Source organism: Buteo buteo, chromosome 8, assembly GCF_964188355.1.
Source record: "Buteo buteo chromosome 8, bButBut1.hap1.1, whole genome shotgun sequence".
NCBI lineage: Eukaryota > Metazoa > Chordata > Aves > Accipitriformes > Accipitridae > Buteo > Buteo buteo.
The window spans coordinates 8,305,637-8,318,187 of record NC_134178.1 but is presented as its reverse complement, the minus strand read 5'-3'; the positions used below and the strand labels follow the sequence as shown (position 1 = coordinate 8,318,187).

Genomic DNA, 12,551 nt, shown 5'->3' with positions numbered 1-12,551 from the left:
CAATAGTTAAGAATTTACAAGGTGAGCCAAGGAACTGGATGGATTAGGTCTGAAGAATGAAATCCAGTCCTGAACAGGAAACCATAGCAAGATCTGAGCATCATTTAAGAATATAAAACATTTTGGGGAACTTAAAAGGTGTCAGGACAGTATTTTGGATACATGCTAATGGCAACTCTCAGGTTCTCTCCTGCCTTATTTTTGTTGCACCACTACTAGAAAGCTGCCACAAGCAACCAGCCGAAACAGACAGGGAGGAAAACAGCTTTTTTCACCAACACTTGAGTCTCTCTGCCTTTGCCTGGTTTAAACCTAAAGCCTCCCTCCATTGAATCTCAGTGTAAAGTCTGTCATGGCCATGTACTGGGAGGATGGGACCTGAGGGGGGCTGTTTTATGAACTGCCACAAATGGTTTAGCATAAACCTAGCACAGGACACAGGCTCCTACAACTGGGGATGTACAAAGTGTAGGATTTGAACTGGGCTACTAGTAGTGTTGTAAGGCATTTTCTGTGCACTGAGGAAGATTTTCTGCATAAGAATAACTCCCTTCTAGCAGAGAAATTGTCAGGGAGATCTTGCCCTCTCACTAATATCCATGATGGAGGAAATTTCCAGAGAATCTTGGTGTGGACAAACCAACCTTGTTGAGACAACACTGCGTGGAGTGAGCCTTTTGCTGTGACAAAAATCTAGAAGAAAGCCCATCTTATTTTTATTGCCAGGAAGAGAAAGGCTGCATACAGCACAGAACAGCAGAGACACACACACACCCCCCCCCCCTTCTCTATCAAACTGTGGAGGTGCTTATATATTCGTGCTGTTAAAAAAAAGGGGGGGAGGAAAAAAAAAGGAGGAAAGAAAAAAAAAAAGAGATAAAAAGGTTAAAAGCTGCTTCGGCTGGTTGTAGCCATTAGATGGCACTGCAGACATCTCCAGGACTGCAGCTTCAACATGATGTTTGTACAGGCCTGTCAAAGATTTTAAAAGTTGATCCCACAGCTACTCTTCAAAAAAACAAGATTAAACCACGAGTGAACACTGAAACCTTTCACAGATAAAACCAAGCAACTAGGTTCAGGTGGCAGGCCTCAGCTGCACAACTGGGCCCCTAACACAGAGAAGCCCTTATTAACTTCCATCCCATGTGGGCAGCAGGGTTGAGGTGAGGTCTTCCACTTTGCATCAGTTCAGCTACTCTCTAGATTTTAAAATGCAGTAGATAAAAATAATACTGCAAAATCATTCCCTTTTGACTGCCTCAATTTCCTTAAAAGTCAGATTAAAAATAATGATGCACCAGACCCTACCTGAAGGGCAAATCTCTGCTCTGTCCAGCCAGTGTATACTCATCGTATTGAATGGGCCTGATTCTACTTTCCCTTTGTCATCATTAAGGATTGCTCCAAATCCCAACAAGATTAGAGTCAGACACAGCAAACCTTTAAGAATGAAGCATCACTCATTCTACTGTTACTTATTGCTGTTAGAAAAGCACTATACATTTGCTGGTTGCTTTGCCCTCCTTCTTGGTTTTTCAGAAGCATTTTTGTATTAAGGCAGGAAAAATGTTTAGGTTACCTCAAATACTTTCACCTCCTCTCTGCAGCTCAGACACAAACACTGTATTTATGGGAATGTGTATGCCAACTGTTGCCTAGACATTACAGCCTATCTATTCAATGACATGTCATTTGTAGTAACTTTTCCCATCCAGCTTCTTGTGGCTCATTTCAAAGTCATATACAATTATGTCAGTGATTTATCCCTGCAAGTTCCACACAATACAATAGCCTTGCATTTTAGGCTTCTAAATGCATACACTTCGGTAGATGTTTCACAGTCCAGGCAGGCTCCCATGGACATGGTCTGTTTTCTATAAATGATGTCCAGGTAGAAAAAGAGGAATCTGGCCATTTATTCAGAATTGCCAGACGTCAGGCAGCCCAGTCAGAGCTACCACCTGGAGTCTGTGTACATAGCAGAGTCCTAATGTGTTGGGCTTTCTGCTCATGAACTGGCCATCTGTGCAGGCCCTGGGAACATATTTCCATCCAAAACTTTCCATCTGGAAATACAGAAGCTCTGTGCTCTACCTTTGTATATAGCTGCAGAGACAGAATCTTTGCTTCAGATTCTTTCATCCAGACTACTAGTAGAAAGAAAAAAAACAAAAACTTTTGAAGCTATGCAGGCACCAATTCAGCAAATAAGCACACACGGGAGTGCTGTGTTAAACTGGAAGATCTAATCCTCTTTGTTGTCACAGGCTAGTCATATCCAAAGCCACATGCTAACTGTTTATATGAATCTTGGTGTCATCAACGAACTGTATTAAATGTTCATACTGCAGAGCCAGAATAGATTATTATCTCCTGTCCAGACTTCTCACTACTGTTAGTTTTCAAAAATGGACAGTTTTATGCCTCAGGCTGTGGCACACTATTGAGGCCACTTATGCAAACTCTTTCACGTAGGACACGGGTGCTGGTGGTTGTACAGACATAGGTTAGACCTCCATTCCAGCCTGTCCCTGCTACATTGGGTAAGTAAGTGGGCCAAAGTGAATCCTCTGGTTCACATCTTGGATACATGGTTGCAGGGCTGCCCTGCCGACACCAGGAGACATACACAGCCATCTTCTCAAAGGAAGGATCCTTTTTTATGTTTCAAGACATCTGGATTTGGATTTGTTAGTTTCCTCACTGCCCGCCATAGAAAGTATTCTTCAGTTTAGACTGAAACCAAAGAACTCTTCTAGGCAGCAATTACAAGAATATTCCTAAAGTAGAAGCCTAAAAACTCATAAGCAGTTTTTTAAAGCTACCCTTCTAAACAGAGAGTAAGCTAAAAGAATACTCTTGCCCTCTCTGTAACGTGGCCAAGCTAAATAATACTAGCCATTTCAACAAAAAACAGACCCTATACTTCTGCCATGTAATAAAATCCCCACTATATTGGAATATACGAAGTGATGCAATTTCTGTGACAGTATTTAGTAGTCTTCAGGCATGGACATCATGTTTCTCTCACCTCGCTGTGTAAGAGGAGTGAGTTGGGAGTAATTCCACTAAAGCCAGTGGCAGTGAACCCCTGTAAAGCTGTTAAGATCTTGTATATTCCAGTGCACAACAAAAGAAGGTATACAGAGCTTTTCTGCCTGTATTGTTTCCTCTCCATTTTTACCCTGTGACATATTGTCTGCATTCAGCATCTCTGAAATGGTTGGATTTATTTATGACTTGTTCACTAAAATGTAACTGCAGCTGTATATTTTAAAAGCAACAGTGACAATCAGAATATTTTACACCAAAGCTATAACAAAACCAGGGCATTCACCTTTATGCCATGCCTGAGGATGTTTATTTTACAAGTAATATATGACCATGTGGAATACCTTTGTTTTCAAAAAGTACACAAGATTTTATGCAGAATGGGTATGGGACTGTGACTGCAAACAGATGACATTTTCCAGTATAATAGCAGAGATGTCACATTTTCCAATATAATAGCCGGTGATAGCAATAAATCTAGTAGGCTCCACAAAACTGGATTTGCTTTGCCAATACCCTATGGAAGTTACTTGTAGTTCTTCATTAAACTTACAACACCACTACTACTCTTAGAAATGGTAAAATAATACAGGTTTCAGAAATATGCATTAGGGCAAGATTATATTTGTTCAAGAGAGTAAAGGGGCAATGAATTATACCACAAGGAGCTGTACATTATTCAGTACAGTTGCTACATCATCAGAATAAAACAGTTTAGAGGGACAGTATGTTGGAAAAGCCACAAATATCAACTGTTCTCTTACAATGCATCATAAATTAATGTTTTGATAATCTTTGATTGATCCTGGAGACTGGGAGAAGTGCTCAAAGACTGGAGAAAAGCAACTGTCACTCCTGTCTTCAAGAAGAGCAAGAAAGAGGACCCAGAGAATTACAAGCTGGTCATCTTCACCTCGATTCCTGGAAAGGCAACGGAGCAGCTAATCTGTACACCGTTTCCAAGCAGATTAAGGACAAGAAAATCATCAGTAGTAGTCAATGTGGCTTCACCAAGGGGAAGTCATGCTTGACCAACTTGATAAACTTCTGTGATGAAATGACTGGCCTGGTAGATGAGGGGAGAGCAGTGGGTATTGTCTACCTGGACTTCATTACAGCCCTTGACACTGTCTCCTGTAAGAGCCTCATAGACAAGCTGTTGATGTACGGACTGGATGAGCAGACAGTGAGGTGGGTTAAGAACTGGCTGAACAGCCAGGCCCACAGGGTGGTGATCAGTGGCACAAAGTCTATTTGGAGTCCAGTGACTAGCGGTGTACCCTAGGACTCCAGTTCTGTTTAACATCTTCATTAATGATCTAGATGACGGGGCAGAGTGTGCTCTCAGCAAGTTTGCTGATGACATAAAACTGGGAGGAATGGCTGATACACTAGAAGGTTGTGTTGCCATCCAGAGGGACCTTGACAGGCTGGAGAAATGGGCTGACAGGAACCCCATTAACTTCAGCAAGGAGAAGTGCAAAGTCCTGCACCTGAAGAACAACCCCATGCACCAGTACATGATGGCGGCCACCCAGCTGGGAAGCAGCATGGCAGAAAAGGACCTGGGGGTCCTGGTAGACACCAAGTTGAACATCAGCCAGCAGTGTGCCTTACCGGCAAAGCTGGCAAATGGTATCCTGGGCTGCACTAGACAAAGTATTGCCAGCAGGTGGAGGGAGGTGATCCTTTAATCAGCACTGGTGAAGGCATACCTGGAGTGTCCAGTTCTGAGCTCCTCAGTATGAGAGAGACATGGATATATTGGAGAGAGTCAGTATGTCTATGTTAACAAAGGGCCACGAAGATGACTAAGGGACTGGAGCATCTTTCATATAAGGAAAGGCTGAGAGAGCTGGGACTGCATAGCCTAGAGAAGAGAAGGCTCAGAGGGAATCTTACTAATGTATATAAATACCTGAAGGCAGGGTGCAGGGAGGATGGAGCCAGGTGCTTTTCAGTGGTTCAATGGGCACAAGCTGCAACACGGGAGGCTCCCTCTGAACATCAGGAAACACTTTTTTACTGAAAGAGCGATTGAGCACTGGCATAGGTTGGCCCAGAAGGTTGTGGAGACTCTGTCCTTGGAGCTATTCAAAGCCTTCTGGACACGGTTCTGCACAACTGGCTCTAGATGACCCTGCTTGAGCAGGGGGGTAGGACTAGATGACCTCCAGAAGTCCCTTCCAACCTCAACCATTCTGTGATTCTGTTTATTTATTTTTCCGTAATGGTGTTCTTTATAGGCATAGGGACAGCAGGACTTCTGAAAAGACTTCTGTGGTGTTAATATAAGGCAACAATTTCCTAGACACTGCACAAAGCAGATTTTGTAATCAGTGCTTTTCAACTCTCTACTTCATTATGATGAAACCCACTGATTTTCATCTAGTTGTTCCTGAGAGTTGCAAAGTTTGTTTAGATTAATCTCATCACCAGAACCTTGTCCCACAAGTGACCTCTTCCAAGATACTGAAGGTGCAACTTGTGGGAAATGCTATTTGAGATGACTCAGGTATTTTATAAATAAACACTCCGACCCACTTCAATGTCCACTTTCACTGAACATTAGAAAACTGGTATTCAATTAGCTTATTTAGCTAAAAGGAACACATGTGACCTCACATTTGGTTTGAGTTAGAAAATCCACAGGAGAAATCATGTATGTTAAAAAGCAGCCGAAATGTATAGAGTTTCCATGGACAGAAAAAATTTGAGTCTGCCTTTGAAACAACGTCTTAGGTTTAGGGTACTTAAGACCAATTAACCGAAGGTGTGAAGTTAATGCACAGAAGTTAAACTGCACTAAACTCCCTTGTGGAAGCTCTCACTCAGAAATAAATTCGGTTTATTTCACTGGAGCTTAATCCCTCTTGGATGAATTTATGTGCATTAACTCCCATCCTTAAGTTAATTCATTTGAACTTTTCCTGAGCTTCCCCCTTCCATAAGCCTTCAATAGCCAAGGACTAAATAGTGCTTCCCTCTAAATAGAGAAACATAGAGGATAAACAGATTCAGAGAATTTGTCATTACCTGCCTATGTACCAGTATGGCAGGCAACTAGAAACTGGACTAAGAACTCTGGAATTAAAAGGTGGGTGGTCTTCATAGAGAAAGAATGCACAAGAGAAACCCATTCATAAGTCCTGCTTATCTGGAGAAAACAGAAAGCAACAAGAAGTCTGCATAAAGAGCAGGATCAGCAGGTAAATGACTGTGCCAGAGGATACAAAGGCAAATTCAGAAATGCTGGCAGTTAACGTATCTGCTTCTTCCTTCCATTATTTTCACCTTATCCCTTACACATTGTAAAGAAATGTGAATACTCAACAAGTTTCCTGTCCCTTCACTAGGGATAAGTCAGCCTAAGGGATGCTGGGTCAACTTAAGTGTGGGAAGGGCAAGCTTCTCCTTCCTTGATGCATCACCAATTCATAGTTATTCCTTGCTAACATGCAAGCACATGAATGATTTATTTCTGCTGACTTTAGAAAAACTACCATGTAAATAAAGATATGTATGTTTTTCAGTGTTTGCAGGACTGTATCCTAAAAGAATAATGTTCCAGTGCCTGATCTTATTAGGCTAATACCCTGAAGTCTCTCCATGAAGTTATCTTCCCCTGTAGGTAATCACGTTATTTTTTTTCCCTAATTTATATCAAGGCATTACTACGATTCCCAGTCTAAACGCATACTCTGAAATGTGACAACAGTAATGCATAATACATTAGAAAAATACTTATTAGAGCTTGCACAGAATTAAATTTGTGATGCTTACTAAAATAGATGTTACGAAATGTGCATCTTGCCAGTACAACTAGGAGCTTACACCAGAAATGCTTACTTCTGCCTGTTACTTTATTTCTGATCTATCATGTTTTGGAATGATCTGGCAAAATTTCAGTGACCAAAGTGATGTGCTTGTGACATTAATATGCAAGGTGAAACACAATTAGTTACCATTCTTTTCCTATTTTTCCTTTCAAACTTTAGGTTTCTCCTGAGTAGAAATTGCTAAATACAAAATTACGCAGCGTTATTCAGTATATACTCACAGTATACAACTTCATATAAAATATAACTGTGCCATTGCTCAGACCTACCTGTTTCTGCAGATAATCTTGTTCTTGTGCTTCTCTTCTCAAAAATCATGGCCAAAGATTTTCCTTGCATCAAAGGCAAATACTGGAACATGAAAATTGAAGGCATTTCAATTTTATAGTCATTATACACTGTACAGTGTGAAATACTTCTTTCACATTTTAATTCAGCACTAGAAAAGTTACATGGGTGTTTTCTTAACCATAGCTTTGTTCTCCTGCAGTTCAAGGAATTTATTAGCAGTGGAAAGGTTAAAGGGAAAGAAGTAATTCTAAGGGCAAAAAGCAACTGCATTTTGGCATAGAATTTGAGCTAGTATTAAGGAGAACTCTGATATTAATTTAATCCCATGCAGGGAATTTTCTTCCATTTCCTGCATTTAGAGCTGCATGTACACCATGTGTCGATGGATGGGGTTAGCTGCAACAGGGAGGGAGTTAGCTGTGCAAAGCTGTTTAACCTTCTCACTTGCAAAGTCCTCTGAAGTATTTAAAGAATATCTCTGAACACTTTACAGGAAGGCTTTTTGATTTGTAGCCCATGATTTACAGTATTTAAGAGCTCAGGTGATGTTCTTTAGGACAAGACAGCTGAACGGCTCATTCCCAATATTCTTCAGAACAATATTTATTTCAATATCTGAGTGACCTAAATGACAGTTAGAGCATTTTACCTCTCCTTTGTGCTTTATCCTTTGTTTCAAATCTGAGGCCATCCACAGCAAATACTTCAGCTCATCTGCTGTGTAGTTCTGTAGAGTAAGGAGGTCACGACCTTTCAGATGAACATTCATCTGAGCTGGTGGCCCATACCTGTGTCAAAAGAGCAAAAAAATATACACTTTTTGTCATTCAACGCTAAACTGTACTGAAACCTCTCCCACTTCCTTCATTTGATCCAGCTGGATCAGCTTGATGGACTGTGTTAATTACTTTAAATAACTTTTACTGTCAGACAGACACAACATGCCACTATGTGCTATATCAATCACCACTGTAACAGTGTCTCAAATTGTATTATAAACTGTACATTAGATGTAGTTTCTTTCACCTTCTGATATGCATATGACTTGCCTGCATGCTGCCTAATCAAATAAACCCAAATGCATAAAGCCATTCAGGGCTTGGTGAAATGGCTTACACGTAGACCTCAAAGCTGCCCTTTGGGGGCACAGAATACGAGGAACGGATGGCGGTGTTCTTCCTCCCTCCTTTGTGCTTTGTGGATGAGTAGACACTTGCCATGCTTCACCCCCACCAATACAAATGGTGGCATTTCTATAAAAGTGTATGAAATCTCTTGATTACGCTACGGAAAAGGGTAAAAAACCCCAACAAAATAGCCATGTGCTCTGGTCCTTCTCGTACCACACAAGAGATGTTCTGTGCATGTGCAGTTTATTTATTCAGTGTATTCTGGCCTCCAGCCAGATTTACGACTTCAGAGTCACATGAAATTGGATGTTGATAATCACCCACAGAAGTTATATGATCAAATTTCCCCTAGCTTAGACGAAGTGTCTTAATGAAAGTCACACACAAGCCTGTGTTTCCAGAGAAAGGAAGGGCTTAATAAGGGAGAGTGGCAGCTTAGCCCTGTCTCTGACACTATACCTACAGCGCTCCTTAGCATAACACAGCCTGCACTGTACTCTTGCTAAGGTTTGGATGGGTACAAGCTAAACACGTCTTTTTAATTAAATGCAGCGGGTTTAGACTGATCTGATGAAATGGAGACCAAAGCAATGCAAACAAATGGACTGAGTGCAGCTTCTGCTTTTGTATTCCTAAGTAGGCTTCCCTCTAGCTCACTTTTGAGGCCAGGCTCTATTACAGCACCTGCCAATAGGCAAGCCCTGGAACCCACAGCTAAGAAAATTCAGGGCAAAACTCCAGAATCTCTGTTCATTCTTCTGTTAATTCCAATGAATAAAAGCCCTGGTACGGCTTCTAAAGATTTTGCAGTTCTATTAGTTAAATCTGGAAGAAAAGACTTTTTCTGCAGAATTTTGTGGCACAGGCTCCAACCGAAATTGGAGGAAGAAAGCAGCTCTTAAGGGAATGGTACCACACACTATTACTGTCCGTTTGACATCACAGTACAAACTGCACAACTTTTCAAATCATATAGCAGAATTTTTTCTTTAACTGAAGATATCTAAATACTGTGTGTTTTCCTTCTGGACACCTTAAAAGTGCTTTAGATACACATTATACCACCGTCATTACTAAGCAGACTTTTTTCACAGTGAAAAGGATTATGTGTAACAGTGGAAACATGGAGAATGTATGAAGAAGTAGCCCATGCAGATGCCCTACAGATTAATATTGCTGGAATGCAGTATATGCCATCATATATCAGGGCAATGTGTTCCAGAGATTATGCAGACTGCCAGAGGATCCACCACTAAGCTAAGCCAAAGCACCACAAAGATGCCCATCAATGTGCACCATCAGAGTCCAGTGTCTGCACAAGCCCCCAAACTGCAGAAGGGCTGGACTTTTCTGTAGTTCCACACAGATAAAGGAGTGGATTTCTTGTTTTCTAAGTTTAGAGTAATGTTGCCCATCTATTTTCCTGAAGAGTCTCTGAAAATTGATTCTTAAGTGAAATACAGTCTGAACTGTATGTGTGAGTTAAGTGATAAATAATTGTAGCAGTACCATTTAAAATAATAATGCACATCTCCAAGCCATAAAGACTAACCTTCATAGCATTGCAATGTTTAGTAAAATAAAGTTATATATTTTGCTATAAGTGTTATCCTTCTGTCCCCATGCTTGCCTCCAACCTGAGTTAAACAACCTAGAAACAGTTCGGAAGCATTCAAATGCCCCATTTTTGAATTTGAAGTGGGTGTTACAGAGCTAGCAGAATTATTTCCTGCACTTCTACATTCAACAGCTGCAGAATAGAGTATACCTGACATTATAAGAAAGGCTAGGCATTCATGGATCAGGCAGCTTCCACCATAGCATGAAAAACAGCCTACCAAGGTAAGCTACTGAAATCCAGCCTTGAATACCAAGGCTCTTAGTTGATATTCAAGGGATTGGCTCTAACTTCAATGTGTATATTCTGAAGGAAATTAGTATCCTAACTGCGACTTTTTTATTATTATCATTTTTCAGAACAGGGATTTGCTACTCTATCCAGTTTGGGGGAACAAAAAAATACTTGTCCTGTTTTAAAATCTATGCAATTGCTTGCTGTTTCTCACTCTACTCTCCTTCGCTGCATTGTTTCCAGAGCAGCTTTGGTGCTGCTCCTTGAGTTTCTAATTGCAGCCTACAGTTCCTTCCAGGGAGTAAGAGATTGTCTAATCTCAACCTGCCAAGCAAAAACTTCTGTTCATTGGTCTTGTTCTACCACTCAGCATGATTGAGAATTGGACTGAGAAATATCCACCTCTAATTTCTGCACTGCTAGATAGTGAAGCACTAAAATTGGTTACCCAGAGAGGACTTGGAATTACCATCCTTGGAGATTTTCAAGACGTGGCTAAGCAAAGATATAGCTGACCTCATATGCTGTTGTCAGGCTACAAGCAGGAAGTTGGACTAGAGGTCTGCTCCTGACCTCTATGTTCCCATGATCATTCTGTTTTATTGCTATGACCTCCAAGAAACCTGTTCCCTTCCCTGTTGCCCACATCCTCTGAAAGAGAGGCAGAAGTGGACAAATAAATTCCAGAGAAGGATCATGAGACAACATACCAAAGTTAAAATGTAACAGGCAGAATTGCATGGTCAAGCAGTTGGCTTATTCCTTTTTGAGCAGGGATAGCAATTGCTTTGGACCATTAGCACAGACTGATAGATATGTTATCCTGCAGTATCAACCACAGTGTGCTTAACTTGCAATGGTCATAGACAGTGGTGATAGCTTACGCCAACATTATGATATAATGTTAAAAAAACCCCTAAAAATAACAAACATTATGTGGGAAGCTTAAGAAATTGGATGACTTTATTGGAAAACCAGCTTTACTGCAGTTGTTTTCCAAACTTGCTTTTCTATCATCTAGCAGAGGAAGTTGCCAGCAGCAAAAACCCAAAATCCATAAAACAATTATCACCACTTTAAAACTGTAGCAAACAAATCACAGAACTTGGATAAACATTTGTTTTTCATCTGATGTAATGTAGAAATGATAAATAAAAATGACTTATTGCATATTAGGATTCCCGTGAATGTGAAATTGCCATATATTGTCTTCTAGAACTAATAATTTGTTACATAACGCTGTTAATGCTATTTTTATTGACACCAACATAAAAACATAGGAAGATGTGGAATTAAGTTTCAAGTCTAATTTTAACCTGATTCTGGAGATGTGACAAGCATGAGAAGAGGAAATGGCCTCAAGTTGCAGCAAGGGAGGTTTAGGTTGGATATTAGCAAAAATTCTTTACTGAGAGGGTTGTCAGACATTGGAATAGGCTGCCCAGGGAGGTGGTTGAGTCACCATCCCTGGAGGTATTCAAAAAGCACGTAGACAACGTGCTCCAGAACATGGTTTAGTGGGCATGGATGATGGTTGGACTCGATGTTCTTGAAGGTCTTTTCCAACCTAAACAATTCTATGAGAAGCAGCTTACTGAAACAATGCGATACAGGTATGAAGGCACGGGGCACAGACACGTCTATGTGGCTGAAGAAAGAAACCAAAGCCAGGTCATGGAGCCAGGTCTACCTCATTAACTGTGAACCTCATATCACATCATGCTTTTCCTGCACACCTCCAGTGTATATAGAGACAAAAAAATACCAAAGTACAGATTCACCTTGCAGCTTCAAGGAGAGAATTTCCTCCCTGGTACTAGCCATGATAATTGTCTAAATGCATAAGAATTTCCTGTACTTTATTCAGATAGTTATTTATTGATTACAGTACCTGCAGCATACACTGACCTCAAGAAGAAACATTCCTTCTTGACTTTGCTGCTAAATCCCACAGAAAGAATTAACAGCATTTCACAGACATTAAAAGGGAAAATCCTCCAGCCTCCCGAAGATGTAGAACCTGCTGCCTTGGGAGGCAAAAGGGCACTAAAAATACAGAAAAGAAAGCGCCTTTCTCTGAAACACTCACTCCTTCACACGATTCAGCTGCTTTTGTCTCCAGGTTTCTGACTGTCACTGAACGCCAGACAAAACTAAAGGATAAGCTTACCAAAACTGTCGCAGCAGCTGCTTGCTGGTGCCTGTTAGTTTTGCCATCCTGAAGAAGTTCCTCACGTTAAACAGCATCTTCCGTTCGCGTTGGACTCTCTCAGTCCCACAAATAAGGTAAAGAGAAACAAAGGCGTATGAAGCAGAGAGTGCAGATGAGGGAAAACCAAGAAGCAAAGTCTTCGCTTTGGTTGTCCTAGCCAGGGCTGGGCTTGG

General features: G+C 40.9%; 1 protein-coding gene across 1 annotated transcript in view; it reads right to left on the bottom strand.

The window, feature by feature from the left end:
• OTC (ornithine transcarbamylase) overlaps nucleotides 1-12,413 on the bottom strand; it is a 31,033-nt gene extending 18,620 nt beyond the window's left edge. The window contains exons 1-3 of the mRNA XM_075034684.1: nucleotides 12,337-12,413; nucleotides 7,834-7,972; nucleotides 7,163-7,244 (exon numbers count right to left, since the gene is read on the bottom strand). Of these exons, the coding sequence (XP_074890785.1) occupies nucleotides 7,163-7,244; nucleotides 7,834-7,972; nucleotides 12,337-12,413 (298 nt within the window). The remainder of the gene's footprint in view (nucleotides 1-7,162; nucleotides 7,245-7,833; nucleotides 7,973-12,336) is intronic.
• Nucleotides 12,414-12,551: the final 138 nt, after the last annotated feature.